Genomic DNA, 27,903 nt, shown 5'->3' with positions numbered 1-27,903 from the left:
TAAAGCAATGTTTTATGGGCAGCCACATCTGGATTCCCTGTAAGCGAGACTCCCGACTCCTTTGTGAGTAGTGCAGCCTATTTGAGGTTCTGTATTACCTTTAAACCAGTGGTGCCAGGGTTACGGCCCTAGGGCCGGACTCGGCCCGACTGTACGTCACATCCGGCCCGCGGGTGATAAGGGGAGAATTTTTATTTTATTTTATTTTTATCAATTTTTGTCTCCAATTCTTTAAAAAGCTCATTTGCAGGTTCACTTTTCTCTTACGGCCATACCACCCTGAACACGCCCGATCTCGTCTGATCTCGGAAGCTAAGCAGGGTCGGGCCTGGATGGGAGACCGCCTTGGAATACCAGGTGCTGTAAGCTTTTTCCCACTCTTTCAAAAAAGCCACAGTTACTAAATGAAGCCTGTGGCTTTTTTGGTGCATTTCTAATTTATATATGTTGGCTACTTGCATGGATAAGAAAATGTTACGTTTTTAGAGGGTAACTGTCTCCTGCTTTAGGCTATGTAATTGTAGGCCTCATTGTGAGGCAATTTTGGTGCCAATGCAATTTCTTAATGATGTGTAGGCACGCACGTGCACAGACATTTTGGGGGGCAGGTGCTCAAATAAAAAAAAAGGGCACCCATTGGCAAAATGATTTTTCTATTGATCACTGTAACTTGAAATGAGCAAATTGGTTGTTACGAAACACCTGAAACACATTGTGTCGTGAGAAGACATGAGAGCTGAAGACATGAGCGCCGCGGAGCATGTCGAGGTGAAATTCTCACAAGAACTCAAATAAATGCCCCGACAGATATCCAAACACATTTGGGGGGAATTGATGACAGAGAGAGTAAGTGTTATTCTTAAATACTGATTAATGAAGAAAAAAATGTGTCTTCGTCCCTGGGAAATAAATCTTGAGCCGGAGATGTGCCAGTTGTCGATTTACAATATTCTATTTCTGATGTTCAGTTGTGTCTATTCCCCAAGACATGTGGTATAATAGGTTGCCCGAACTCAAAGAAGAAGAACAACTCATGTTGTCATTTAATTTCTGGATATATTGTACTTGTGTGATACTGGGTATTGACTCTGTGCAGGTGTGTCTACAAACTCTCACGTATTAATCCTGAACTACTTATTGTAAATGTAGTAACTCAGGATCATAATATATAGTGAGAATATTGTTTTTTGTACAGGATAAAGATGACCCAGATGACCTTTATACGAGCCTCCAGCAGCCAGACAGCGATCTCTACCAAACTGTGTCTCCCTCCAGCAGTAACATGAGAAATATCTGCTCTGATGACCAGGAAATAGATCAAAGCTGCGAAGATATTTATGAAAACATTACACTGTAAGCAGCATAAGGCCTGTGACTTGTGTTTGCGCTTGTAAGATGTAGGATGCGATTTTAAAAAACAACTCTTTTTGAGCTATATTTCACTATAGTATCAGGAAGTTTAATTAACACTGTAATGTAAAAAAAGAATATTCAAGATGCAACACATTTCTATATCTCACTGAAATGTGACTTGTAAGTGATTGGGTCCAATATGAAGTGTTATGAGATATCTTAACCGGAAATTAGAATTGGTATTTTCTAGGGCTGTCAGCGTTTACGCGTTAATCTATGCGATTAATTTGGCCGCGTTAACGCACTAAAATATTTTAACGCAATTAACGCAACTTTGTTTACTTCCGGTGTTCGTTGAAGTTTTTACACTCAAACCGAGTGTCAAGCCGCGGCAGTACGGTTTAACACTGTTTCCGTTTTTAAAACAATTATTTTTCCGCGAAAATAAGAAGCAGAAATCAGTTTTAACTCGTGTATGAATCAGTCGGGTTTCCTCCTGCTCCGCCGCGAGAGCTTTAGGTGCGTGTGGGTATGTGGGCGTGTCCCATGTCCATGTGTGTACGTGCTGATCTGGAGTCCGTTTGGTAGGATTTGGGTAGAAATAAATTATTTCATTTAAAATATGGATTTTTATTTAATGATATTTGTAGAGTGTACCGCCGGCCACTAGAGGGCAGCGTCTAATTACCTGACCGGATATGTCACGCTGCCTTCCGTTAATGTCAGCGTCCATTTGAGTCTCGTCATTCATTCATTCCACCTCGAGGCGAGATGTTCATCCACTCATTCATGTGAGAACTGTTTACGTTATTAGTTAATGTGCATATACCGTATATCGTTATTTGTAGATGTGTATTACGTTATTTATGACATGCATAATTGTAATACGTTGTCAGCTCATCTTGCTGCACTGTCTGTTTCAGGGTGTCTTCATCTCTGTCATTAAACCCTTAAACTGACATTGAGGAGTGTGTTTCTTCATGAAGACACCATGGTCGTTGTTGGATGCCCTGCCCCCGGCTGCGAGTTTAAATCCGGAGACTTGTCTGAAGCACTTGTCGCTGCTCTATTGACAATTCATGGATTTAGCCACCAGCACGCAGCGCCTGTCATGGCCGCCCGCCCAGGCCCCAACCCTCGAGGCCCGAGACTCGATCGCCCAAAGTTGATGTGGGCGTGTCAATAGAGGAATGGAACGTGTTCATCCGCCGTTGGAACGTATTCGCGCCGGTTCAGGCATAGGGATGCCCAGGCCCCTTCCAGCTGTTTCAGTGCGCTGGGCCTTTACTTGAGACAGCCTGTTGAAAGCCGTCCCGATGCCGCCTCGGACCCTGCCAGACCTAATCACCGTCATGCGATCCCTAGCTGTCATCCCTGTCGCTACATGTGTCCTGCGACCGAGCTACTTCAGCTACGCCAGGAACGCGACGAGACATTCCGCGATTCGCTGCCAGAGTGCGGGTAAAGCAGAGACATGCGCATATAATGCGGTATGCGAGTGTGGTAGGGACGTGGACTATACCGACCACATTATCCGTGATGTTCTGCTAAGTGGCATCTATGACCCGGACATACGCCGCGAGACGCTTGGGACACCTGACATCCTGGTCAAACCAGTTAACGACGTTATTGCACTCGTCGAGAACAAAGAGATGGCCCGTAACGCTCTCCCGTCGTCCTCTCTGTCAGCCATGTCGTCATTCCAGCGCCTGAAGACGACTCCACAGACGAGCCCCGCCCCGGGCCCTGCGGATAGGGCTAAACGAGCCTCGTGCCCAGAATGTAAGAGCGTCTTTAACGTCTTCACGGAGGGGCCTCGCGGGTGGAATCCTAAGCCTCACCAGGTGTGCATCGGCTGCTACAGGGCCCGCCGACGACAGAGGCGCCAGCAGCCGTCACCCGACGGTCAACAGGCCGCCATGGAGTCGGAGCTGATCTCCCAGGTCTCATCGGTGCAAGCTGGAGCCCGCCCTGGCCTACGTCGCGGGAGCCATCGCCGACGCCGCGCCCCTACGTCGCATGGATGTGTCAACAGGCCTGCACTTATCAGACTCGAGCACCACATCTTCTCCAAGGGCGAATGGAGACGAGCCAGGCTGAGAGACCACCCCCGAGCATTAATTACCATCTCGGTGGACATGCCAGCCGGGCTGAGGGATGGCACCGGCAACCGGGCTCGGCCGATGAAGCTCGGATATCCTCCATCGCAGACACTGGCGCGCAGTCGGACCTCTGGTCTCTGGGGGAGTTCCTGGCCTGCGGTTTCGGCGGGACGACCTGCGACCCGTCAGCCTCAGCCTGTCGGCCGCCAACCGCTCCCCTATAGCCATCGAGGGCGTTCTTCGCTAGGCTCTCGACGACCTGCAGCGGGGGGCGTGTTACATCCTGCCGTTCCATGGTATATGTGAGCAGCTCAGTCCAGGCCATGTACCTCTCCTACGAGTCGTTGCTCAACCTCGGCCTCTTGCCCGTGAACTTCCCGTCGGACGACGTCGCAGGGGGGCCCAAGGACAGGCGTAGCCCTGACACGGCAGACCAGCCTTTGTCCGTCAATGCGACGAGGTCAACCAACGGCGGCTGCGTAGGGCCAGGTGGCCCCCAGGACGCCCAGTGCTCATGTCCTCAGCGCACGGCCCCCCCGGCGCGCGCCCGCAGCACTGCCGTTCCCTTGTCGCGGAGAACAACAACCGGATGAAAGGTTGGCTACCGGGAGATATGCCTCGTCGACGTTCAACACGTGCCCCCATCGGGCACTACCAAGCATGGAGGACCGCCCATCGAGATGCACGTGGACCCGCAGCCACGCCTAAGGCATGCCACACCGCGCCACCGTGCCTCTACACTGGCAGCGGAGGGTCCACGATGACCTCCTGCGGACGAAGCCCTTGGAGTCATTGAACGCGTGCCATATGGCGAGCCAGTTACGTGGTGCCATCGTATGGTAGTCACCGGAAGCACGACGGTTCCCCGCAGGACCGTGGACCTCTCCCCTCAACAAGTTCTGCCTACATGAGACCTTCGCCACTGAGTCCCGTTCCACCGCACGCCGTGTCCCGAAGGGCACCTGGAAGACCGTCACGGACGCCTGGAACAGCTACCACAGTGTTCCCCTGCGGAGTCGGATCGCCACCTCACCACCTTCATCACACCCTTCGCCGGTGGCGCTACACCAGGGCACCACAAGGTTTCCTGTCATCAGGGGATGGCTACAACCGTCGGTTTGACGCCATCCTCTCGGACTTTGAACGCAAGGAACGTTGTGTGGATGACACCATCCACTATGACACCGACCTGGAGCAACACTGGTGGAGGACCATCGACTTCCTGACGCGTATCGGCCGGTCGGGCATCGTGTTGAACCCGGACAAGCTTCAGTTCGCAGAAAGGTGCGTCGATTTCGCTGGATTCAGGGTGTCGGAATCTACCATCGAACCGCTCCCAAAATACTTGGACGCTATCCGGGACTTCCCCACCCCAGGCTCCACAACGGACATCAGGAGCTGGTTCGGCCTTGTCAACCAGGTGGCTAACTACGCCCAGTTGCGTGACACGATGGCTCCATTCAAGCCGTTCCTCAGCCCACGCTGTGCGTTCCTATGGTCCCCCGTTCTGGAGGAGGCTTTCCAGACGTCCAAGCAAGCCATAATGGAGGCCATCCGTGAGGGCGTGGAGATCTACGACATGCAGAAGCGTACCTGCCTCCGCCCTGACTGGTCCACGCGTGGCATTGGCTACTTCCTGCTCCAGCAACATTGCCACTGTGCCTCGGGCATTCCGGACTGCTGTCCAGGAGGATGGAGGATCACCCTCGCTGGGTCGCGTTTCCTATCCCCTGCGGAGCAGCGCTATGCGGCCGTGGAAGGAGAGGCCCTAGCCGTGGCCTGGGGTCTGGAACAGACGCGGTACTTTACCCAGGGGTCCGACAACCTCGTCGTGGTCACCGACCATAAGCCGTTAGTGAAAATCTTTGGCAACCGTACCCTGGATGAAATATCGAACTCGCGTCTGTTTAGACTCAAGCAGCGCACCCTCCCATGGCGCTTCGACATCGTGCACCTGCCTGGCAAGAGCAACTATGCCGCTGATGCTACGTCAAGGCATCCTTCCCCCTCGGGCTCGGCGAACAGCCTCTCACTGGGGCTGCAGAGCTGGCCTGACGCCGTGGAGTCAGCCCTCATGGCCTCCATCCGCGACGACGCACAGGAGCTCGGAGCCGTCTCTTGGCCCCTCCTCGCACGGGAGACAGCGGCTGGCGAATGCCGCAGCCACCTCGTCCCACTCATCGGGCAGGAGGGTGGGATTGGCGTTAACGACCCTGCTCTGGCGAGTCTGTCATCGGTCTGTGAGTCCGTCTACGCGCAGGACGGCGTCCTGCTCTACCGGGACCGCGTCGTGGTTCCCCCATCCCTCCGTGAGAGAGTCCTTCGGCATCTCCATGCAGCTCATCAGGGGACCTCTGCGATGGGGCAGCATGCCCGAGCTATAGTTTACTGGCCCGGGATGTCCGGGGACATTCAAGCCACCAGGGACGGGTGTGCAGACTGCAACCGCAATGCTCCGTCGCAGGCGGCTACACCCCCCCTGCCCTCCTCACCCCCGTCCACGCCATTCGAGGCGGTGTTTGCTGACTTCTTCGACTATGGGGGCCACTACCTAGTTGTCGGGATCGGCTCGGGCTGGGTAGAGGTCCTGAGCTCTACGGCGGGTACTGCCCTGGCGGGCTCAGCTGGCCTGGTCCAACACCTCCGTTCGTTCTTCGCCACCTTCGGCGTGCCGGAGGAGCTCTCGAGCGACGGTGGTCCGGAATTCAAGGCGAGCCACACTGAGGACTTCCTCCGCTTATGGCACGTCAGACACCGTGTGTCTTCTGTTAGCTTTCCGCAGTCTAACGGGAGGGCAGAAGTGGCGGTTAAGACTGCTAAGCGCCTCCTGATGTCCAACACCGGCCCGTCGGGCAGCCTTGATCAGGACCGCTTCCTGCGTGCTATGCTGCAGCTGCGCAACACGCCTGACCCCGACTGCAACCTCTCGCCAGCGCAGATCATCTTCGGCCGCCCCCTTCGTGGCTCGCTCTCCTTCGTGAACCGCCTCGAGAAGTTCTCGAACCCGCATATCCGCCTGCTATGGCGCGATGCATGGGCGGCTAAGGAGGACGCCCTTCGGACCCGTATGTCCCGCACCACCGAGTCTCTGGGGACTCACTCAAGACCGCTCCGGCCATTGGCACTCGGCGAAAGAGTATTCCTCCAGAACCAGCAAGGCCCGAGCCCCCACAAATGGGACAGGTCAGGGATTGTGGTGGAGTCACTGAGCCACGACCAGTATCGGGTCAGGGTTGACGGTTCGGGACGTTTGACACTGCGCAACCGCCGTTTCCTCCGTGCCTACACGCCGGCCACACCCCACGCCCATCAGCAGTCGGCCGCGCCGCCGCCGCCGCCCACTGCCCAGGAACATCGGCCCCCACCCATCCACCCGGGCTGGGCTGCGCCCCAGGGGGTTGCTCAGCCGCCGGCCGACGGGCCCCGCGACTGGGCTGTGGGCGCTTCCCCACCGGCGCCTGTTGATGAGGCGACCGCTGACCTCACCGTTCCTGCGGGTGCCGTCCTGGGCGCACCGCTCCCGGTGCCGCAGTCGCCACCGACGCTGCCCCAGCCTACTCGGCCGGGCCGGGCGAGGAGGCCGCCTTCACGTTACGAGCCCGAGTCCGGCAGCTGGATACGGGATTTAGACCGTTAATCTATTCCGGCCTATAGCTTTCCGGTCTGGGGGGGATGTAGAGTGTACCGCCGGCCACTAGAGGGCAGCGTCTAATTACCTGACCGGATATGTCACGCTGCCTTCCGTTAATGTCAGCGTCCATTTGAGTCTCGTCATTCATTCATTCCACCTCGAGGCGAGATGTTCATCCACTCATTCATGTGAGAATTGTTTACGTTATTAGTTAATGTGCATATACCGTATATCGTTATTTGTAGATGTGTATTACGTTATTTATGACATGCATAATTGTAATACGTTGTCAGCTCATCTTGCTGCACTGTCTGTTTCAGGGTGTCTTCATCTCTGTCATTAAACCCTTAAACTGACATTGAGGAGTGTGTTTCTTCAATATTCATGTAATTTGCATGCAAAATAGGTCTACCCGAACCAGCGGACAAGAAATTCAACCCGCGACAACACTTCAAAAGTAGCCCAATTCCGCGGGAAAACCGCGGACCTGGCAACACTGCTCCTTCCTCCCGTCTCCCCCTCTGATACACAGAGGAACGGAGGGGCGACGTGTCGGGGGACGCGGCGCGGAAATAACTCGTCACACGAAACCTTCAACGTGATTGGTCAATCAGTTTGTCTGTCAACATTTTGTGGAAAAAACAACCAATGAACACTCAGTAAATCACAAAGGACCTCCCACCTCACGGGTGAGGCTCTATAGCAGCCTGTCAGTCAGAGAGCAGAGAATAGGACAACTGAGCCTCATTGAATAGAGCTGAGATTGTTCTGGAATGTTTGATGTAGAACACATGGGGGTGTGTCATATGCAAACGCCTTTAAAAGGTGAATTTTTGTTGTTGTTGTAAAATGTATAAAATGCCCCCAGCCTCCAGAGGGTTAACGTGACATATTTGAATGTCAGTCAGTTACCAAGGCCACTGGTTCTGCTGTTGTTCAGTGTTAAAGATGACAGGACCAATGGCAGGCCCGGGGTGGGTAATCGGGAGAATCGGGAGAGTTCCCGGTGGGCCGCTTCACTTCTGGGCCGGTCGAGAATTTTATTTGTTGACATTTGTCACGTTAGTCCATCTTCTCTTAAAGTGGGCTACACACGTTCCGCATTCTGACACCGCAGCCTCTGCATGGGTTGTACCATGCGGGGAAGTTCACCCCTCCCAAATAATAGAGTTGGTTCAGTCCATTATGGAACTCAACCAACTCAGTTTGGGAGAGGAGAACTTCACCCCTCCAAAATCGAGTTGGTTCGGTCCTTAGCCGTCTTTTCCAAAAAGTTTTCTCAGCTACGGATAGCTGGGCCGGCCCGACCGCAACGATACGCGTCAAAGAGGATGGACGGGAGGAAGAGGGCAGGAGGGGCTGAAAAAGCCAGGTTGAAAAAAGGAAAGCCATTGGAGGAGGATGCTGCCAAATGTGCCAAGCTTACAGATTTATTTTCAAGAGGAGAAACACAAGTGGCAACTGGTAAAGAGAGACAAAGGCCTAATGATTAGCAACATAACTATTCGGCTAACGTTGTAGCCAGTGGTGTAGTGGTCCCTGGATAAGTGGGTATACTCGCGCAAAGGAGAGTTGTTGACGGGGCACCAGCGGTGATTGAGAAGTGGGTATACGCTATGCTGACTGTAAGATAAGTGGGTATACGCCGTATACCGGCGTATACCATGGACTACACCACTGGTTGTAGCCTTGATTAATATCTTTGTAGCGTTGTCAACCTATTCCCAAGCAAAATATTAAATGTAATTAAAATATTAGCCTTTTTATATCACCCAAAATATGGTGATCCATAGACTTTGCAAATATTGATATATACTATTGATATTGAAGTATGCAGTAATATGACTTAATTTTTCTTTGTAGCTTCGGAGCAGCAGATAAGACAGTCTCCTGCTGAAAATGATGAGCCCGACATTTGCAATGAGGAGGCCATGACTACAGGGACAGGTAGAGAGGATAACAGAGGAAACAATATGAATTAAAGTTATATATTCTAAGAAAGAGCAGTACAATACTTGATGAACCAATATGCATTGTTTGCTCAGAAGTGGGTGTAGTAAAGGAGTAAATCACCACTATATAATGACCATGACAATGACGGCCCCCATGAGGTCTCACTCCAACAAATCTGGCCTACTGCCTCATCTGAGTCTGACACCCCTGCTATGCCCTTCTGCCTTTTTTAATGTTGTGCATATTTTTTGTTAACTTCTCATTTTAAGTGGATTATTATTGTTGTATTTAACCGTTACATTATTTGTTGGACCATGGTATTAATAAAAGAGCTACAGGATAGTAAGAGCTGAACTGTTGCTTCATTTATCCAATTTCCACTATACCATGAAAAAAGTGGGCTGGTCTTGAGCCTGAAATTCCCGGGCTGAAAAGTGGCCCCACTCCGGCCCTGACCAATGGGGTCTCAATATACTTCTTTTTTTTTACTAATCTGATGTTTCACTGAAGAAACAATTTATCATCCACAATATTAAATACCTCGCTGGCACTTTATAGGTAGGAGCCTCTTTGAAAACACAGCTCTGTGTGAAGTTTGGTCTTTAAAAAGAATGAACTTTTAACTTTTAACTTTTAATTGCGATCAATCGCGATTAATTAATCGCAATTTCAAAATGTGCGATTAATTAGTTAATTTTTTTTAATCGATTGACAGCCCTAGTATTTTCGCATCATTATTTTTCCATTTAACACTAACATTTAGCTTTTTAAGTATAACTAGTTTCTTTCTAAATGCTCTGTATGAACCTATTGCAGCGGTTTAACAAGCCCAGAAAATGAAATAAAGTGTGTGACATATCATCGCTCGAATTATATTTATTTCTGAACACACACACACACACACACACACACAGACCACAACAATGCACGCAGCATCTTGTAAATGGAGCTCTGCAGACCTGATGCTTTATGATGAGACATCTTATTGTAGCACACGTTTCTGGTCACATGAGTGTCTCTGGTGTGAAAGTAGAAGCTCTCGAAGCAGCACTTCCTTTCGTCGCATACCTCTGTGAGAGTTTGAGGTTGAGGTACCTGCAGCACAGGATGCTGCTCACTTGCTCCTGCAGCCGCTTGACCAGCATGACGGAATGGAAACTGCACTTTGTTCTGCTTCTGCCGCTCTCAGTGGGATTTGGCAGCGACGGTAATGCACAGAAACTCATTATTATTTGTATTTATTTACAACATGTAATAAAAGTAAAATATATCGAATCTATTGTTGTTGCAGTGATTCAAATGAAAACCGTCGGGAGAGAAGCGGACGCCACTCCAATCTGCAGCAACACCACAGAGCACATCATCTCACTCATAGTGTGTGAGGTCCACACGGAGAGGTCCGGGGGAGGCTGTCGTCTGCTGTATGAATACGGAAAAGGCTTCGAGAACCGGTGTGACCCCAGGTTCACACTCATGACGGAGAACCACACTGTGTTTCTCCACCTGACCAGTTTGACACCAGTGGACAGTGGGAACTACACCTGTGAGTGTTCCCATATTGGTGGGACGGATGTTCTCCAGCTGAGTATCACCGTGGAAGGTAAAGGTTTCAACTTTATGCATCTCTCTCACACTTTGGCTTATAAAATGTTCTTTTCCCACTGCATTGAGAAACATGTTGTGATGATGTAATACCTGCACTTATATATATGAAATTAGACACATCATTAGGCTCTGTTTAAAGAATATATGTGATGATAAGGTAATAATAGCACGTTTGAAACATTTTTGCTTCACGGTTTCTTTTTAAAAACATGTTTCACGCGAAGGTGTTTTTTCTTTTAAGATGTTCCAGAGGAGAGAAACAACAGCACGTCGACGACAATAATCGGGTTGATCGGTGGAATGATTGTCATTTCTATAACTGCAGTTGTCTTCGGGTTTATTTACAGAGGAATACATCATGGGTGAGAGAATACTATAATATTCACAATGATTTAATAACTTGACGGTATTGGATGTCTGTGCATATCATGTCTTTTTTTATACCTTTTTTCAAGTTAAATTCGATGTATAAATGACTTAAACTGCAATGCGGTCATAAATATGCAGAACTTGACTGTCATTTTCAGAAGAAGTAATGAAGGAAGACACTTTGATTCTGCTCCACCAATGAGCAGTTTTCCAAACACGGTATTGAAAAAATTGAAAATGTCTATTTAAAAAAATATATATCTATATCTATATATTAATGTAATTGACCTGGCTTTAATTATTGTATTAAATGCATGTCTTTCTGCAGGAGCCAGAACACATTGAGCCGTACAGCACCTTCACAGAGAGAGAGAACGAGCTTTACTCAACTCTCACACTACACAACTGTAACATTACACAACTGTAACACTAATACTGATCACACACACACACACACACACGTTCACTGACGCTTCTAGAGCTCCATTTATGTTACTTCCCTTCCGAGTGAAGTGAGAGCAGTCGTCCACGAGGTGGCAGTCCTCAGCTTTGTAACAATTGTGTTCTTTATGTATAGTTTAATGTCTAAAAGTCAGCATAACAACGTTATTATATTATACCGTAACAATGATAACAAACAACAAACAATCAAACAAATAAAGAGTTACAACTAAGTCGTTGGTCCTGCATCTAAATCCATCTCTGAATATAAAATAGTGCACATGCAATTTACTGGAAACTCCCCACCCACATCGCTATCGGTTTCACTTCTACAGAAGCTATTTGAAGACGCTCAGAGGCAAAACTGAAAAAGTTCTGTGTCTGACAGAAGAAGATGAGGCTGATCCTGATACTCACTGCTTTGCAGTTTAAAGGTAAGTGGCACTGACAATTTATATTCACTGTAGTTGTGTGTTTTTTATATTCAAGAATACAATCTCGTCTTTTTAAAATTATTGTTGTATGGATGTTATACGTGTAGTCACTAACAATACTAAGGAGCAAAATAAATGGAAATCTTTCTTCAAATCTGCATTTCCTGACACCCAGATGCTTTATCATCAGCCTCCAGGTCGCAGATCAGTGGTTATGGAAGTAAAACAGCTGTCTATGGCGGAGATGCACACTACTCTTGCTCAGTAGCAAACCCCACAGGTGAGAATTTTTATTTATTTTTTTATGCCAGTGAAGGCATTCTCGGTCGTGGATTCAGATCCTTAACTCAAGTAAAGGTTTTCCACTGCAAAGTAAAATATTTCAAAATAAAAAGCAGCACATATCTTATATTTGAGAAGCTGGAACCATGAAATGTTGACATTTTTGCAAATCTACAAATCTATTTGAATATGCTGTTGAGCATCATATTTTCTAAGCTCTTTTTATGTTTTGCATGCAAAAGAAAACTAAAAATGCAACTTTGTCTTGAAATCTATCAGAACAGAAGCTCTTTGTGTCTGTTTGTTGTTGTAATACCCCTTTTGGCCACAATAGGCTCAAATCCTAATGGTTTTAGCTCTTGAGTTTTAATTGCTTATCCAATCAGGTGTGATCCAGGTCACATGGCAGAGGATTTTCAAGGAAGAGGTTGTTGAGAATTTGGCAACCTACAGCCAGCGGTTCGGCCAGCACGTAAATGACCCTCACAAAGAGAAGGTGACCTTCACAGAGGCGTCTCTCGGCTCCACGTCCATCGCTCTGAGGAACGTGACATGGGGGGACGAGAGCTGTTACGTCTGTTCTTTCAACGTGTTCCCTGAAGGGTCCAAACGAAAGCAGACTTGCCTCACGGTGCAAGGTAAATTGTAGCAAATGCACATTTTAATTATGAAGGGAAATGTCATGAAATTATAATAATCAAGAGATAATAGAAATATAACAGCATTGCAAGATGACTTTTTCTAAAATAATTCTGTATGTTCTCTATTGTGTCAGAATGGCTTCAGCCCTCATAATGATCAATGCTTATTCTCCATGAAGGGATTTCCGAAGTCAAAACAGAAGTTGAACGGGAGGACGAGAAGGTTGTGTTCAGGTGCTCTGCGACAGGTAAACCCGCTCCAACCATTGGCTGGGCCTTCTCACCGGGCGCCACGCCCTCAGACCCACCGCAGAGTTTGATAGTAACGAACAGTGACCACACGTTCACCAGCAGTGGCAACGTCACTCTGCACGCGCCTGCAGGGTGGGCGGGGCACGCAGACTGTCTGCTGAACGGCGGAGAGGCGGGACCACGGCGGGAGAGGATCCACTTTTCTCTACCTGATGGGAAGGAGGAAGAGGAGGGTATGCATGTCAATCATTGTTCAGAAACACCAGCAGCATACTCTTTCTCTCACATGCGCAACGCATCCTATGCAAAAAAAAGACTGTCTCTTTAGATGATTTGATGTCAATTAAGGAACTCCCAGTGCTCTAGTTTACTGGAAGATCAAACTTCCCTAAACTATTTGGATAGAAACCAGTTTGCCCACTGGCTTTTGGCTTGCCAAAGTCAATGAGAGAAAACAGTAAACAGTCAGTTCTGCAGGTCACACGTGATCCATTCTGTTTCACTTTATCTCTATTAGCTTTCATAATCAAGAAAAACCAGTCACAGGACTTCGAGTCCTGACTCTCATGTGACAGATGGGAGAAGTTCACCCTCCTCCTCATTATGTCCACACCGCGGTCCTCCTCTAGGGAAATGTTATCGACCTTATTCCCTTGACTAACCCTGTGTTGCTCGCCTCCAGGGAAAGGCCTGTCTTCAGCAAGGATCGCACTTGTCATCGTCACCGTGTTGCTCATCTCATCGATCATCGTTGCTGCTATGACACGACACAGGTGAGATATTAGACAACAGTGAATACATATAAGTTTAATTCTCCTTATAATTAACGTGTTGTTCCTCTCTTCCTGGCAGGTTAAAGGGTATCAGACGAAATGAACATGTTTGACGAGCCTTTCACGCTGCCGACTGTGGACATTCAAGCATTATAAAATCTGCATTTTATTACATCTAAACTTTAGAGGTGAACAGTGAGTTAAGTTTAAAGCTCCGCAGGTTTTTTTCAAATCCATCTCTTCTTTTAAATTTCAATACTAAGCACTTGAACATTGTATGGAGCAACCAAAGAGAGAATACACAGATGTGATTTACATAACTCCCTAATATGCAGTTAACTCTGCTCTTATTCACAGTCACATTGAGGTGAAAACAAGAAAATGTGCCGCGTAGCAACAGCGCCATCTAGTGTACTTAGTGGGGGAGAAGACGAAGCCCAAATTCACAGCAAATTTAAACAGTTTATCTTTTTAAAGTTGACACGTGATTGTGCGATTGCAAGATTGGCACTTATGAATAGTTATATATATATATATATATATATATAACTATTCTATATATATCTATATACTGTTAGATTATTTATAATATAGTAAACTGTAACATCTTTTGTCTGACGGAAACATGGCTGACCCCGCTGGTGCCGGATTGAGTCATATGCCCAACCGAGTCCTTCTCTGTTTTCCGTGCAGACAGAACGGAAGAGTCTGGTAAATCTAAGGGTGGAGGGGTTTGCTTCATGACTAACAACAAGTGGTGCAGCCCCAAGGACATTAAGACTCTTTCTCGTTCCTGCTCGCCGAACCTGGAACATCTGACGATCTCATGCCGTCCATTCTACCTTCCCCGGGAGTTCAGCTCGGTCATCACCACAGCCGTCTACATACCACCACAAGCGGACACCGACATAGCACTATCGGACCTACATGATGTGTTATGTCGGCATCAGAACAAGTATCCCGACGCGGCTGTGGTGGTGGCTGGGGACTTTAATAGGGCAAACCTAAAAAGTCATGCGAACTTTCACCAGCACATTACGTGTGCTACCAGAGGAAAGAACGTTGGACCACTGCTATCGCCATTCAAGAGAGGCTACAAGGCTGTCTCTCTCCTCCGTCGGCAAATCAGACCATGCCGCCATTTTTCTGCTTCCGGAGTACCGCAAAGATCGCGGGAAGCGGTAGTGACGAGGAACGTAAAGCGGTGGTCTGACCAATCAGAGGCTGAGCTACAGGACGCTCTGCGTGTCGTCGACTGGGACATGATCCAATCCAGTTCCAGTGACGTCAGCGAGTTTGCGGAAGTAGCAATGAGCCTCATAGCAACGCTAGCGGACACCATCGTCCCCACGGTAAAAGTTAGGGTCTTTCCTAACCAAAAGCCGTGGGTTGATAGATCCATCCGTGAAGCTGTGAACGCCCGTACTGCTGCCTATAACTCCGGTCTTGTATCCGGCAACATGGACGAGTACAAGGCAGCGGTCTATGGACTGAGGAGGGCGGTGAAGAAGGCCAAGAGGAGGTACCGAGACAGAGTGGAATCACAGATGGAGCAGCGCGACACCAGGCGCCTATGGCAGGGGCTACGGACTATCACAGACTACCAGAGCAGACCCCGCGCTATGGTGAGTGCCGACGCATCCCTAGCGGACGACCTGAACTCATTTTATGCACGGTTTGAGGCTAGCAACAACAGCGCTAGCTCGCCGATTAACAACAACAACGTTAGCGTAGCCGAGGTGAGTTCTACCGCTGGGGATGAACACACACTCTCTGTGACCGAGCACAGTGTGAGGAGGGCTCTGTTGAGGGTGAACACCAGGAAAGCTGCAGGTCCAGATGGCATATCTGGGCGAGTACTGAAGACCTGTGCTAACCAGCTAGCTCCAGTGTTCACCACAATATTCAACCTCTCCCTGGCTGAGTCCGTGGTCCCCGCCTGCTTCAAGAGATCCACTATTGTCCCTGTGCCCAAGAATGCTTCTCCAGCATGTATGAATGACTACCGACCGTGGCCCTCACCTCGGTGGTCATGAAATGCTTTGAGAGGCTGATAAAGGACTACATCTGCGCCTTCCTCCTTCCTCCATGGACCCGCTGCAGTTTGCTTATCGCCCAAACAGATCCACGGATGATGCTGTCTCCCAGGTACTGCACACCACACTCTCATCTGGACAGCCAGAGGGGGCTATGTGAGACTGCTGTTCATTGATTATAGTTCAGCTTTCAACACCATAGTCCCTCCAGACTGGCCGGCAAGCTGATTGAGCTGGGACTGAACACCCCTGTGTGCTTGGATCCTGGACTTCCTGACCGCCAGGCCACAGGTGGTCAGGGTGGGCAGACACACCTCAAATCCCTCACCCTGAACACAGGATCCCCAGGGTTGCGTCCTCAGCCCCTACTGTACTCCTGTACACACATGACTGTGTGGCCAGGTTCAGCTCCAACACCATCATCAAGTTTGCGGATGACACAGTGGTGGTGGGCCTGATCTCCGACAACGACGAGAAGGCCTACCTGGAGGAAGTTGCTGATCTGTCACTCTGGTGCCAGGACAACAGCCTCATCATGAATGTCACCAAAACTAAGGAGCTGATTGTGGACTTTAGGAGGGTACAACAACAGAGGACGTACTCACCACTGGGGATTAACGGGACTACTGTGGAGAGGGTGAGCGGGTATAAATACCTGGGAGTCCACATCACCGAGGATCTGACATGGTCAACGAACACAGACACTCTGGTGAGAAAGGCAAGGCAGCGCCTCTACCACCTCAGGCAGCTGAGGAAATTTAAAGTTTCCCAGAGGATCCTTCAGTCCTTCTACTCTGGAGCTGTAGAGGCGTCCTGACAGGAAGCATCACAGCCTGGTTTGGCAACTGCTCCGCTCAGGACAGGAAGGCTCTGCAGAGAGTAGTGCGTTCGGCTGAACGCACTATTGGAACTACACTCCCACCCTGCAGGACTTGTACACCAGGAGGTGCAGAACCAGAGCCGGCAGGATCATGAAGGATCCTCACCACCCCAACAACAGACTGTTTCAGCTGCTGCGGTCAGGCAGGCGCCTCCGTAGTCACGCTGCAAGAACAGAGAGACTGAGACGGAGTTTCTTTCCTCAGGCCATCAGGATTGTGAACTCCGACCTCACCAGGACCCCCACATAGACCCACACAACTGCCCCTCTTAGGCACACACACACACACACACACACACTTACTGTAAATATTGTGTTGTTTTTTATTTGTAAATAGTGTGTACTTGTTGCCCTTGCACATTCCTGCTGAGCATTGCCACTTTCATTTCACTGCACACCCTGTGTGTGTATGTGACAAATAAAACATCTTGAATCTTGAATCTTGAATCTTACTGTAAATATTGTGTTGTTTTTTATTGTAAATAGTGTGTACTTGTTGCCCTTGCACATTCCTGCTGAGCATTGCCACTTTCATTTCACTGCACACCCTGTGTGTGTATGTGACAAATAAAACATCTTGAATCTTGAATCTTGAATATATCAAGAATTGTGTTGCACATTAACGTTTGTTTGTACAAATTGTATTTAACTTGTTTTAAAAGAGCTTATATTGTACTCTATGTTTTCTTTATTTATTCTGTGCCACATTACATATGAACATTTATTTTAGTTTGGTTAATAAAGCAATTTTTTTATTTTTGTCAGTGTCCCCAACATGTTGTCTGTGGCCCTGGATTATATCTATAAGAAAGGCCCCTCACTTTATGTAAATAACCAGCGGAACAACAGCGTCAGACCAAATTCATCGTCATTCATTTGTATGACAGTGGGGGGTTGTTTCTAAATTATCTGTAAATATACATCATGGGACACAGAACCAACGCACCCTGACATAATAAATGTATATGTGTGGTGTTTAGCATCCAATTAATAAAATAAATCCTCTTAAGATGTTGTCTAACTATTTATTTTTGCTCTTAATTTCGTTCATTTGGATGCTAAACAGTTTGTCAATATGTAAGTATCTGGATAGTTACAGCCCGCCCACAGTGCTTTATCTCCTCTCCTGCAACGCGCATGCGCACACAATACTTTCACTTTCACAATCGTCGGCGGTAAATTTGAATCTCCATGAGGTCAAAATGTCGCAGCGAGCAGTCTTACGTTTCCTTTGTGTGGTGGGAGTCTTTCTCAAAGGTGAGGAAGAGGTGATACCCGGAGCTGCACACCGCACGTATGATTTAAAGTGTGGCTCTATAATATGATTATTTATCGCAGTTACGTTTTTAGCAGCTATGATTGTAAAATATACAATACCTGTATATAGTCATATTTTTGAAAAAGAAACAAATTCCTTGTATTAATCAAACTACGTCAGAATTTCACTTGCAGTATGTCGTTGCTCATCGCATCCACAATGTGATCCTTTTCTTTTCTTCTTCATGTTCATCGTCTTCCTCACGACACTCAAAACAATATGCTGTGTGTATGTAAGAGCCAAATATACTGGTGAAAATGCATGCTCTATTCTGTATGTGCATTGGGCGTCGTCATAAGTGAGATCCCTATCGGTGTCAGGTGTCCAACCTGATGATGAAAATGAACTCTTGACAAGAGCTTTATATATATTTTTCTTTTCTTCCAACAGGTCAAACCGCTCTCATCCAATCACAGCCGACCGTGCTGGCAGCTCTCGGAGACAGCGCCTTCTTGAACTGTCGGCTGACGCAGTCTAAAGATGTCGTGCAGGTCACGTGGCAGAAAATCTCACCGGAGGGCGAGAAGGATCTCGCCACTTCCAACAAATACTTTGGTCAGAAAGTGAACCCTGAATTTCGAGAAAGAGTGGAGTTTGAAGATGTCGGACTGCACAGCAGCTCCATAGTCATCCGGAACCTGACGCACCGAGATGAAGGATGCTATCTCTGTTTGTTTAACACCAACCCTGATGGTGCTCTGACTGGGAGAACATGCCTGCAGCTCTACGGTAAGAACTCTGCTGCGCTTGTACACTTCCATAATCCTCTTTTCTAATATCACCACTCGTATCGCTTCTCTTCCAGAGCTGCATGCAGCCTCTCTGCACGTCAGAGAATCAAACTCAGCCGAAGAGGTGGTTGTGTCCTGCTCGGCCACAGGTCGGCCTGCTCCCACGGTAACGCTGATCGTCCCCCACTACAACACCACCAACACCACCAAGTCCACCAACACCAACGGCACGGTCACCGTCACCGCCACGGCCGCGGTGCCTCGTCTCCGCGTGGGCGACTGGCGGGTCGGATGTGCAGTGCGAGTGCTCTCCGGTCGTGAAACGGTCATGTACGCGGTGGTTCCTGAGGTCGAGCTGTCGCCTTCTGTTGGTGAGACACACCTCTAAAGACACGGGGTCAGAGGTCGATGAATGCCGTGCAGCTCACGTCTTTTGGTTTTGATTCCCAGGTGTTGATGTGGAATCTGGATCTGATATCAGCTGGACCATTGGGGTGCTGGTGCTCTGCTTTGTTGTTGTTGCTGCTGCTGCTGCTGCTGCTGCTGTTGTCTTTTATAGACGTAAACAACACAACAGGTAACTTTTTAATCACCTTTCTTGTATGAATACCCGTTTCTCACAGTTAATATGCGGTAACGACGGATCCAAATCGTTTCAGACAAAATCCACAAAGCAATACACCGGGCTTCCTCAACTCCACCCCTGTGTTACCGGGGGACTCCGAGAAAAACGAGAAAGACAGTAGTGTGTAAGTCAATTCATTATTTTTTACATTATTTTTCCCTTGAAAAAACAATTCAGTCCAATGTGTTTTCACTTTTCTACTTATTTGCTAACTTGAGAATAATAATAAGACTGAATTGCTATTTCGAGTCCCTTCATTTTTCGGATGATCGAAGGGGTCAGAGGTCGTGCACCAGGATATCAAGGAGTGATGCACTTTACTCTGCACGGACCACTGTGTTTGTCCACATCACTGTTGTTCTGAATGATTTCTGAATAACTGTTTTTATCTGAAGGCCCGGAACACCTTTAATGAATCCAGAAAACCAACCACGGTTTCGGAGGTCTCCTCCTGCAAAGAATGAAAGCAGCTCGCCCCCAAAATCATCTGTGAAAAGACAACAACTTAGTTTTTAGTACCACACGATTGAAGTGCCAAAAGAAATGCTGCGGAAAAGTCCTGACATCCTGATATATTTGATAGAGAACTTGTCTTTATAGTATCAGTTTATGAATAATAATTAGAGCAGATCAAAATAATTTGTTTACAGTAGTTTTGTTTTTTAAATAGTAGTTTTCTAATAATTCTCTGTATTTTATAGTTTGTATTATTTCTCTTTGTATCAAAACAATTTTGATCAACATCAAACTACGAGCATTTTTACTGGATTTAAATATTTAATGTGTATGATTCTTGTGTTAAATCATCTAATAGTCAAATGTATGGACTTTGAATATAAATCATGTTCATCATACTTTCTTCAAGGCACATTTAACTAAATATTTGTATATTTAATGTGTATGATTCTTGTGTTAAAGCATCTCATAGTCAAACGTATGGACTTTGAATATAAATCATGTTCATCATACTTTCTTCAAGGAACATTTAACTTAATATTTTTTTGTGCAAATGAAATTCTCTTAAAATCTTCTACATCTCTGGAAAGGACTTAATGAGCTGCATGTGATAAACACAAACAGAGGAAGACCCTAACCCTCCATGAAAGGTCCAGAACAGAATGTAACGTTCTGCGTGCTGCGGGTTTTAAGCAGCAGTTGCACCACATGGCCGCTAGAGGTCCCTCTTTCCTCTCGTATACGGAGGAAGAGTTGACGCTGTTCGGGAAATCAGGGACTGAAATGCGGCGGCAGGAAACCCGCCGCGGGTCGCTGGTGGTTAGTGCATCCTCCTGCTCCACCAGAGCCCTCACAGCTCGGGGAGCTCGCGTTGTCTTTCACCTGTCTGCCGGTAAGTTCCGTCTTTTATTCTGAAAGAGTCTTTTAGTGGCTGCAATATCGATCCGGGGTTTAAATGAGAGCAGTTTGTTGTTGTTTTTCTTCTTGGTTTATTTGATAAGAGACTGCATATTAATACAAACATATCTGTAAATATGCCAGTTCGCGAAGAGGCTATTTCTGATGTCAACAAGAAGACTCACACATTCAAAACAGACAAAGCAAATCAAATAAAGGAGAACTCTGTTAAAATGGACAAAATAAAACATCCATATCAGAGACACAGAACATAAAAAGCATGTCAACTTTCTGTCTTCATTCAAAAATGTCAACACCTAAATTAATTTAGTTAGTTTTCTTATGGACCGGTCCGTGAAGATAATGTGTGTTAACAATTTAATTTGAATTCTCCATATAATGAATAAGATACCAATATCGTATCATATGATCATACTCTATAAAAACAAACTTCGAACTGAATTTACTATAACCACAAAACAATGTAAATGTGGCACCTTTTTAAAGAAATATTTAAATGAGTTTATCAGGCTGTAGAAAAGCTTTAATATGTGTTTTCTTTTATTGCATCGTTAGAGACAGATTTACAACTACAACATTGGCTGGATTATTTTTTTCCCCACCACTAATCAATAAATCTCATGTATCATCTGTTCTCTGGGACTGAACCAGCACATCTGGATGTTTAGGGGCCAACGTTCAGGATCTCGGTTGCAGTCTGGTTTCAGTCTCTTTGTGAACATTGTAACTTCAGCTCATATTGAATGAGACACGTTCCACTCTCCTTCGGCTGTATCTGCTTGAATTTCATAATAAAAGCCTGGAGAAGATTTGCAATGAGACGTCAGTGGAGCTTTCGTAGTGTAAAGCGTGATTTAACTGTTGCCCAACAGGAGCATGCTGCATGCAGCATGCTGCATGCTTGAAGCCAGATGGTTGGCCCTGTAAATGAGCACAAGACGCCCGGAAAGCTCCGAGGTCTAGAGCTGGTCTGTCTTGTGGTTTCTAGGCGGCTTGTTTGAGTCAGATCAAAGACCGGTTGATGCAGAGAAGTGGTGTGGGAGTGAAGTTCTGACATCTTCTACACACACTGTGATGTTTAAAGCCAAAAACACACATACAGCACTGTAATTTATTTGACGTTGGAGTTTCAGCTATTAATTGTGAAATCTCGAGGTCGTCCCTGTCGAGACATCAAAGTGTGGCACAGGGTGTGTGTGTGTGTGTGTGTGCGTGTGCGTGTGCTGTTGATCATCATATAAAACCTCCAGGTGATGTTTTCATGAGTCGACAGCTACTGTTGTTGTTGTTGTTGATGCTGACACATTGCATTACCATGGTAACTAATGTCTCAAAGCTGTTCCCTCCCTGGCAAAGCGTGTCACCTGTGACGATGCTGAGAGGACGCAGCCCTTCCTCACGTCCTCCTCTGGCTTTGTGTCTCCCGCTACAGCCGGCAGTACGATGTGCTGAGCAGCCAGCAGCACAGACGAGTTCACGACACCAGACAGCGGACGGGGGGAGGGGTGGGGGTGGGGGGGAACATCTGCATCACAGCATCTGCATTCACGCTGGTGTCTTTGCTGATGTTGTGTGGCCACAAGCGAGCTGTAGGTCGCTGGTTGTGGTTCTGGCCGGCTCAGCCCTCTGGCGGTGGCGGTGTTCGTGCGTGAGCTGGTGGCCCAGCCTCAGTGTGCCATGTGTGGAGCGGCCTGGTCCCCGTGTCTGCTGCTCTGGGTCGTAGTGGTGGGAGTTTCCAGGACGCGAGGTACGTTCTGAGAGAACAAGATTTGACTTTAGTGAGTTCAGTTGGTTCTGATGGGAACTATAGAAGTACATTTTAGCATTTACTTACTGCTTTCTGATACTTTATACTCCTACCGCCCCACATTTTAGAAAGTACTTTCTACGTCTATCTTACAGGTATTTTACCAATGTTTACATTAGAAGAACATTTTCTAAATACTAAAAAGATGAAACCAGTGGTTCACAACCTTTTGGCTTATGGCCTTTTTGCAGCATCTAGTTGGGGCTCAAAAGAAATACACAAAAGAGACATGTCCCCCTCTAAACTTTTCAGATGGTTTGATTTTGATTCAGGTTTATCATGTACTCCAGGTTGGGAACTAAACTGTATATAAAATAGTTAAAGCTTGTTTTATCTCGATCACCTCCAACTATAAAACGCTGCTCTAACGTTGATTCATCACTATTAACGATCTTCTATCACAGTAATGTTACCAGTGCCATTTTATGCAGAAGGAGTTCCTCCACTTGATACTTTAAATACATTTTGCTGGTTATACTTCTGTGCTGTACGAAGGATTTCATATGATGGACTTTAAAAAAAGAATATCGTTGTAAATGTTCTCACTGCCTCTCAAAACATGAAATTGAAATGTCACATGGTCTCTGAACTCAGGTCAGGTCACGGCTCCCGCCAGTCTGAGGGCAGAGGTCGGCCGGCCCCTGCTGCTCGGCTGCAACGTCACCACGGAAACCGGCGAAACCGTCCGGCAAGTGCGCTGGCTCAACGGGCGCGGGGAGGTCCTCCTGGCGTACCAGCCGAGCGCGCCGCTGCGCGTCAGCCATCAGCATCCCGACGTGCAGCTCACCGCCTCCCACCGCGACGCCAGCTCCATCACCATCAAGAGGGTGCGGCCCGATGACGAGGGCTGCTACCGATGCATCTTTGATGTTTACCCCCGCGGCCCGCTGGAGGGCTCCACGTGCATCAGCCTCACTGGTCAGTCTTTCCTGACTTCAAACCCTGAGGAGAATACCAAGTGGTTGTGCTAATTGTCGTGGGTTAGCAGCCAGAAGAAAAGACCCCCTTTCTCTGTCTAACCCTGGCCTGGAGGAGGGGGCGGTGACGAGGAGGAACACAGCTCAAAGGTTGAGATCCTGCCCAGTTGATGACATCACTCGACTGTACACACACACACACACACATGTACTGTCCTTCCCGGTCTCTGCTTGTCTGAAGTGGGCCCGGGAACACAGGCTATTACTGTGATGTGATTCAGATCTCAGTTAAGAGAGGAGAGCTGCGATGCCTCGGCTCTTATTTGGAGCAGACTTCCTGTTGAGGCTTTTTTTTTAAGGCATCATACAGACCGAGAGCACACACCTGAGCTCTCAGGATATCATATGAGCGATGCAAAGATGGCTGTAGCAGACGATGAAAAGAAAGGGAAGAGAGCAGTGCCGAGAAAGCCACTGTTGAACCGACCTTCTGTGGTTCCCTTCGGAACCAGTGGGCGTGACTCGGCCTTCAATCCCGGCCGGGAAGCGGGGCCGAGGTTCTTCCAGTAAAATCCCGCTCGCCTATTTGTGTCTCCATGCTGTTGCTTTGTGTGTGTGGTGTGGCCGAGTTGAGCCGTGTGCAGACTATCCGGTGCAGTGGTGGCACGGCTACAAGAACAGGGAGTTCACCTCAGATAAGAGGGACATGTTTTTAATCTGCTGCACCACATCCGGCCTCGAGGGCAGAAATGAACCCACGACTGAATCGCTCCTCAGAGATTGGGAACAGAAAACGATAACAGGATGCGAGTGACTTCACCTTCTTTTTCAGACGCACCTTCAGGCCTTCTGCAGCGTTGATTGACTTCTTCTCTGCTCGCCACTCTCGCTCTAATTGGCTTTTCCCCCCCGGCTCCACGTGTGGGACAGACTCTGCTGCCACATTACACACCGAGGAGTGGCAGGCGCCTGAATCACGGCGGAGGAATTCCTCCATTATTTTAGTGCACGTGGTCTTTTTGGATGCAGAAGTGTGTGTGCTCGCTGTGTTTATTTTTGCATCCCTGCGTAGGATTTATATTGCGTAAATGCAACCTCCGACCGTGACGTTATGGTATTTCTGCCCCGAGTAACTCTCATTCTTCTCTGGGTGCGACTGCAGAAACAACTTTGATTTCCTGCACCAACTTCCACCTCTCAGACTACGATGAATACCAGTAGCCGCCTCTAATTATCTGATTTGTTGGAGCTGTAATCAAAAAGATGATTCATGTCCTGTTAGCATTTAGCTGCAGAGAGCTGCTATCATCTTTTTAAGATGTATGTCCAAAGATTAGAAAGAGTTGGAGAAGATTAAGTTTATTATTATAAACGTAACGTTCTACTTTCAGAACTAATCTATACAACCTGATGTTTCCCTGCTAATCTCACACTGCTGCTTCAGGAAAAGGGTGTCGCAGCCCGACAGGACATGAGGACCGCTGAGAGAGGATTTGGGTTGATGAATGTAAAATGGGGAAATGAAACGTTGTGGAAAGTTTCTGACTAACAGTGTCCTTTCTTTCCCTCTTTCCCTCTTTCTCTCTTTCTCTCTGTGCAGACTGATCACGTCACTGCTGCTTTGATGAAGGTCCAGCGGCGCTCTGAGCCTGACCTCGCTGCTCAGCACCGTCCGTGACCTCCAGCTTAGCGGGCAAGGGAAAGGGACAGGGGACATAGACAGGGGACAGGGATCAGGGCTTCCACAGAACCGAGCCACAATGTTAACTGAACTAAAACCACATTGTTTCATGTTACATGTCACATTTACAGTATAAAGGATAGTGTGTGTGTGTGTTGTGGCATTGTTGTACAGTATTTCATGACAGTGTTAGAATCTAACTTTTTATTTGGGGAAATATTGTTGCATAGTTACGTTATCAGCAGAAAGTATTTTCTAATCACAATGAAACACCCTTGTTGGATATTATTTCAGTAATTATCTGTATATAAGGAGGATTATAAGGATTTAATGATAATAAATGTCTACATTGACGTTAACCCTCCTGTCGCCTTCGGGTCAATTTGACCCGATTCAATGTTTAATGTCGGTGTTCTTTCGGGAGTCAACAAACAAACATAAAGTACCTCACACTTAAACTTGGAAAACAATATTAATTCTAATAATTTTCTGGAGATTTTAATAGCTGGGGTCATATTGACCTCAAGGGTAAAATATGTTAGTAAATATAAAGGTAACAGGAGGGTTAAACATTGAATCGGGTCAAATTGACCCGAAGGCAACACAAGGGTTAAAATAATCTTTGTCTACCTGCTGTTTAATTTTCAGTAGTCACCTTTTTTAGTATCTGTAAGATTTAATAACTAGTTCCTTGTACTGGTGCTGAGATAGATCTGAAGTTGAAAGGGGATCATAAATATAACCTGAGACCATCTGCTTTTGTTTCACGGTTTTAAACTTTTTAAAATTGACTTTTGGAGATATTGATGATTAATTCCAAATATTTTCCTTTCAAATAATTTCTCAAAAACTCCCAAAAATAACACACGACTAGTTCCACAATTGTTTCAGGTGAGTAAGTCAGTTTCTACGGCGACATAATCTGAACACATTGCAAACTCATTATTGGCATGACATTGAAGCACTTTGAGTTCAACCTCATGTCCACAGGATGCAATTGGTTTTATTGTTGCTCATTTGATTTGAATGCTTTTGATGGTTACACATAATTAAATATCTGTAACTGAGACACACAAAAAAAGAGCCGTAGTTAGTTCTAATAGCTAAAAATAATGAACAAATTGTTGAATTATATCAGATAAATGGTGAAAAAGGCTTATTTGGAGGAAACTGGGCTATATTTTGATTGGACTTCCCATTAAAAGCACTGTTTTAATGTCATTACTTGACTTTTCCTAAAGCTGAATTCATCCTGTTTTGGAAATAAACTCTAAATTGTACCATTGTAACGTTTTCCCCAAACATCTTTCATGTAAATAGACATTTTGTTTCCCCACAGTTTCCAAAAAACACACAAAGACAGGAAAAGGTAGTCCCTTTGTTACTTGTAGGCACTTGACATATTTATTTTATTTTTGATTTAAAGCAAATAATTGGACTGGACAAAAAACTGGAGGAAACTGCTCACCTTGAGTGGCTTTACGAAAAAATATTGATATTATAAAGTATTTGGCTGGTTCAGAATCCAGAGTTTTACTCGTATGCCACAAGACAGTGACTGATTTGCTTTAAGGTCAGTTTTTCAAGTGGTCCCATCTCAGCCATAATTCATATTTTTGTGCACAACATTTCCACTTCCACTGCACTTAAATAACAAAATGAAGACGCTTGCATAGCACAATGAACACGTGCTTGTACCACCAAGGGGGCAACGAGTCCCTCGACGTGCATGAGTCACATCGAGGGAGGAGACAAAGTTGGGTGGATGTGTGTGAGTGTGCCAGATATTGCAAGCAATGCACTTTTAAAACCACACATCCCACGAGCACTATACAGATTTTAAACATTATAGGAAGCTAAAGCATCTGTCCACTCTCTAAACATTTTTATTTTATATGACACTCTCTTTTGACAAAATGGTTTCTCATTGTCTATGATTATTAAAAATAATAATCATTTATTTTATATAGCGCTTCTCAAGACACCCGAAGTCGCTTGACAGTCCAGAGTCCAGTAGTCATACACACAATTCAATTCAATTCAATTCAGTTTATTTGTATAGCCCAATTTCACAAATTACAAATTTGTCTCGGAGTGCTTTACAATCTGTACACATAGACATCCCTGCCCCAAAACCTCACACCGGACCAGGAAAAACTCCCAAATAACCCTTCAGGGGGAAAAAAAGGGAAGGAACCTTCAGGAGAGCAACAGAGGAGGATCCCTCTCCAGGATGGACAGAACAATAGATGTCATATGACCAGAAGGACAGATTTAGAGTTAAAATACATTCAATGAATATGACAGAGTGTATGAATAGTTCATAGTAGGCATATTCCACGATGGAGACCTCCACGATCCATCAGGCAGATGGCGGTGGGGAGGAGGAGTGGGCGGAGTCTCAACAGTGGGCGGAGTCTCAACAGGACAGTGGCGTAGTCAGGAGCAGGAATTCCACGACCCAGACCTCGATGATCCATCAGGCAGATAGGATCTATGCCGTCTCATAGGGTCCGATGACCCCATGAGACGTGAAGTCAAAAGGACTCCGGGGAGAAAGCAGAGTTAGTAACGTGTGATTGAGAGATGAAAATTCATCCTTAAGGAGAGAAAAAAGAGGAGATAGGTACTCAGTGTATCCTAAAACGTCCCCCGGCAGCTATAAGCCTATAGCAGCATATCAAGGGGCTGGACCAGG

General features: G+C 46.8%; 4 protein-coding genes, 2 long non-coding RNA genes and 1 pseudogene across 6 annotated transcripts; 6 read left to right on the top strand and 1 right to left on the bottom strand.

Moving 5' to 3' along the window:
* Nucleotides 1–261: 261 nt before the first annotated feature.
* On the top strand, nt 262–369 carry LOC130204811 (5S ribosomal RNA; annotated as a pseudogene).
* Nucleotides 370–2,015: 1,646 nt separating this feature from the next.
* Nucleotides 2,016–2,312, top strand: LOC130204750 (uncharacterized). The gene is made up of 2 exons (XR_008833781.1): nt 2,016–2,144; nt 2,277–2,312. It is a non-coding gene; the product is annotated as an uncharacterized LOC130204750 (long non-coding RNA).
* Nucleotides 2,313–6,143: 3,831 nt separating this feature from the next.
* LOC130204619 (atherin-like) lies at nt 6,144–7,442 on the top strand. Its single transcript, XM_056431459.1, has 2 exons — nt 6,144–7,274; nt 7,407–7,442. Exon 1 carries the CDS (start codon nt 6,286–6,288, stop codon nt 7,090–7,092), a length of 807 nt encoding a protein of 268 aa, XP_056287434.1. The 5' UTR covers nt 6,144–6,285; the 3' UTR covers nt 7,093–7,274; nt 7,407–7,442.
* A 3,154-nt stretch (nt 7,443–10,596) lies between these two features.
* LOC130204559 (OX-2 membrane glycoprotein-like) lies at nt 10,597–14,841 on the top strand. Its single transcript, XM_056431369.1, has 9 exons — nt 10,597–10,639; nt 10,886–11,006; nt 11,172–11,232; nt 11,790–11,888; nt 12,079–12,168; nt 12,557–12,808; nt 12,991–13,296; nt 13,746–13,836; nt 13,916–14,841. Exons 4-9 carry the CDS (start codon nt 11,849–11,851, stop codon nt 13,947–13,949), a joined length of 813 nt encoding a protein of 270 aa, XP_056287344.1. The 5' UTR covers nt 10,597–10,639; nt 10,886–11,006; nt 11,172–11,232; nt 11,790–11,848; the 3' UTR covers nt 13,950–14,841.
* A 3,113-nt stretch (nt 14,842–17,954) lies between these two features.
* LOC130204580 (OX-2 membrane glycoprotein-like) lies at nt 17,955–20,321 on the top strand. The gene is made up of 6 exons (XM_056431410.1): nt 17,955–18,009; nt 18,461–18,799; nt 18,876–19,172; nt 19,252–19,378; nt 19,461–19,550; nt 19,822–20,321. Exons 1-6 carry the CDS (start codon nt 17,955–17,957, stop codon nt 19,940–19,942), a joined length of 1,029 nt encoding a protein of 342 aa, XP_056287385.1. The 3' UTR covers nt 19,943–20,321.
* A 996-nt stretch (nt 20,322–21,317) lies between these two features.
* LOC130204715 (uncharacterized) lies at nt 21,318–25,093 on the bottom strand. The gene is made up of 3 exons (XR_008833764.1): nt 24,012–25,093; nt 23,021–23,549; nt 21,318–22,554 (listed from the first exon to the last, which is right to left on the bottom strand). It is a non-coding gene; the product is annotated as an uncharacterized LOC130204715 (long non-coding RNA).
* On the top strand, nt 22,465–26,490 carry LOC130204714 (prostaglandin F2 receptor negative regulator-like). The gene is made up of 3 exons (XM_056431665.1): nt 22,465–22,547; nt 23,202–23,525; nt 25,125–26,490. The coding sequence occupies exons 1-3, from the start codon at nt 22,478–22,480 to the stop codon at nt 25,127–25,129; spliced, it is 399 nt and encodes a 132-aa protein (XP_056287640.1). The 5' UTR covers nt 22,465–22,477; the 3' UTR covers nt 25,130–26,490.
* Nucleotides 26,491–27,903: the final 1,413 nt, after the last annotated feature.

This window comes from Pseudoliparis swirei, chromosome 14 (assembly GCF_029220125.1).
Source record: "Pseudoliparis swirei isolate HS2019 ecotype Mariana Trench chromosome 14, NWPU_hadal_v1, whole genome shotgun sequence".
Classification (NCBI taxonomy): domain Eukaryota; kingdom Metazoa; phylum Chordata; class Actinopteri; order Perciformes; family Liparidae; genus Pseudoliparis; species Pseudoliparis swirei.
The sequence above is the reverse complement of the archived record's forward strand: the minus strand, read 5'-3'. Positions and strand labels throughout refer to the sequence as shown.